This window comes from Octopus bimaculoides, chromosome 1, assembly GCF_001194135.2.
Source record: "Octopus bimaculoides isolate UCB-OBI-ISO-001 chromosome 1, ASM119413v2, whole genome shotgun sequence".
NCBI classification, from domain to species: Eukaryota; Metazoa; Mollusca; class Cephalopoda; order Octopoda; family Octopodidae; genus Octopus; species Octopus bimaculoides.
The window spans coordinates 114860424-114863285 of NC_068981.1; the positions used below are offsets into that span (position 1 = coordinate 114860424).

The following is a 2862-nucleotide window of genomic DNA, read 5'->3' on the forward strand; positions in this document are numbered from 1 at the left end:
TCTCTCTCTCTCTCTCTCTCTCTCTCTCTCTCTCTCTTACTGTATTTCTCTCTCAACAACAACTTTTTCTCCTCCCCTTCTAAAAATACGTTGTGATGTATATTTTGATTCCTCCCTTTCTTTCCCTCCCTCTAATAGATGTTGTGACGCACAGATAGACAGGGATTCACTTCTCTTTTACAATATGTGCTTTGAATATTTGCTACACAATGCATAACCCATACGTAGTCATACAATGCATATGATATATGGATATGAATATCTCTTATAGGGATTGTGACGCGCCTATGTATGTATGTATGTATGTATGTATGTATGTATGTATGTATAATTCATACCTGGTGTCTCCAGTTCTAAATTATCCGTCTCCTCGGTCTCAGGCTCTGACTCCTCTGTTATCGTATCGTCCTTGAATTCTAGAGAAATGGAAAGGAAGAAACCTTTTATATAAATTTTTAATGCTAAATATTTAAAGTTTTAAATACCTTTTGAATATTTGAGACACAATACAAAAACAATGCACAATCTTACACAGTATTTGAACTGGTAAATATCAGAATAATTACGAACAGGTATTTCAAGAACTAAGCATCTTCAACCTAGTAAACTCTTCAGATATTTACAAATAGATACTGCCACTCTTGGCTATATTAGTGAATACTTCATTAACGTTCATGAAAGTCTAGGGTTTTCTTGTATACAAAGAGGTCCTGTAACATATACTTTACAAGAAGATATAGGGGTTCGACAAAATAATGGAAACACCTTAAAATTTCAAACAAATTTATATTAATATGGGGTAGGATCGCCTTTGGCAGTATTACACCTTGAATTCTACGTGGTATGGACTCGTACAAAGTTTTAATTGTTTCTAAAGGAATTTTTTCATTCTTCAGCTAAAACAGTCTCCAGTTCTTGTAGTGATGATGATGGAGGATATCGACTCCTTAATTGTTTTTCTAAAATGCACCATAAATGTTCAGTAATACTGTGCTCTGGGAACTGTGGAAGCCAGATAAGATGTTAAACTTCACTAGAATGTTCCTCGTGCCGTTCAGTAACAACTTTAGCTGTTTGAATTGGTGCATTATCATCCTGAAAGATTGCGTTTCCCTCCGGAAACAGTTCCGCAACCATAGGATGAATTTGATCAGATAAAATGCTTAAATAGTCTTGACTATTAATTCTGCCATGTAGGGAAACTATTGATCCGGCGGATTTCCAAGACATAGCCCCCGCCCCAGATCATCACAGATCCTCCTTCATGTTTAACAGTTGGAAGAAGGCAGTCTGGGTCAAATGCTTCTTTTGGCTTCTCCACACGTAAACTTGGTCGGTGGTCGGAAACAAGGTAAAGGATGACTCGTCTCAGAAAATAACACTCTTCCACTGCTCTGGGGACCAGGTTTTTACTCCACTCTAAATGCTTTGCAACGTTTGTTTTTGAAAGTAGTGGTTATTTGATTGCAGCCCTTCCATGAAATCCGACTTTGTGCAGCTCCCGGCGAACAGTTTTTGCGGAAACTGGGTTCTCGAGGTGGTCGTTAAATTCTGCAGTAATTTTTGGAGCTGTACTTTGGTAATCCTTTCTAACAATTCGCGTAAGAGTCCGTCGGACGCTATCTGAAAATGTTGGTCTTCTTCCGGAATTTTGTTTCGACGAGGAGGTTTTCCCTTTCTCAAAGGCAGTCATTACTTTCGAGACAGTACTTATTGATACACCAAACATTTCGGCTGTTTTCGTTACATTAGTGCCTGCCATACGAGCACTAACAATTTGACCTCTTTGAAAGTCCGATAGATGTGTCATTTTAATGAATTTTAATTACCTTTTTCTGATGATATCTGAAAAGAAACAGCAATTTTAGCAAAGCATATCAAGCAACACTAATAATACATGAAAAAAACATAAAAATAAACAAGCTTTTGACGGTTTTATAGATATCTCAAAATTATGATGCTACGATGCTAGGTGTTTCCATTATTTTGTCCAACCCCTGTATATGTTTCTGTATACTTATATATGTAATTCACAGCTGGTGTCCCCATGTATGCTTGCGTGCATGTGTAAGTAAGTTTGAGCGGTCATGTGTATGTATGCATCCATGAATATATGTATATGTAATTCATACCTGGTGTCTTCAGCTCGAAATCCTCCGTTTCCATGGTCTCAGGTTCTAAGTCCTCTTCTAATTCTAGAGGAATGGAAACGAGGAATCATTTTATATAAAATTTTAATATTAAATATTTAAAGTTCTTTTAATGATTTTTTGAATATTTGAGACAATGCAAAAACTGGTAAATATCAGATTATTTATGAACATGTATTTCGAGATCTGCAGTATCTTCAACATGGTAAAATCTTTACATATTTACAAATAGATATTGCCACTCATGGTTATATTACCGAATAATTCATTGACGATCTTTAAAGTCTTCTGTTTTCCTGCATACAAAGAGGTCGTGTAATATATACCTTACAAGTAGGAGTTATAAGTACAATAATAAAGACTTTACTCAAAGTCAAATTCATATACTTTCGTCGATGCTATCAAAATTAAAGCTTTGCAAGTTTAATTTATAACATTTAGACAGTTACTTCTTTTCAGTTAGAAAATTAATATTTAAAGGGGAAAATGTACATGTATGAATACCATCAACCATTATAAGTATTTATGTATAGATATATCACTGTGTAACAAACGTACCTTTAGGCAAACACATACATATGCACACGCACATATTTATACATGTACACACAGAGGCAACTGGAGGAGGTTAGATGAAGAGGGGACGTGATGTGTGTTGTGTGGCGTGGCATGGTGTGTATATATATATATATATATATATATATATATATAT

General features: G+C 35.3%; 1 protein-coding gene across 38 annotated transcripts in view; it reads right to left on the bottom strand.

The window, feature by feature from the left end:
• LOC128248352 (retinitis pigmentosa 1-like 1 protein) overlaps window positions 1-2862 on the bottom strand; it is a 157439-nt gene that overhangs the window by 96626 nt on the left and 57951 nt on the right. For 36 of the 38 annotated variants that reach the window (XM_052969591.1, XM_052969602.1, XM_052969619.1 and 33 more), the window contains 2 exons: window positions 2133-2195; window positions 339-416 (listed from right to left, as the gene is read on the bottom strand). The exons of the other annotated variants lie outside the window; for them this stretch is intronic. In XM_052969591.1, the coding sequence (XP_052825551.1) occupies window positions 339-416; window positions 2133-2195 (141 nt within the window). The remainder of the gene's footprint in view (window positions 1-338; window positions 417-2132; window positions 2196-2862) is intronic. 38 annotated transcript variants of the gene reach the window in all.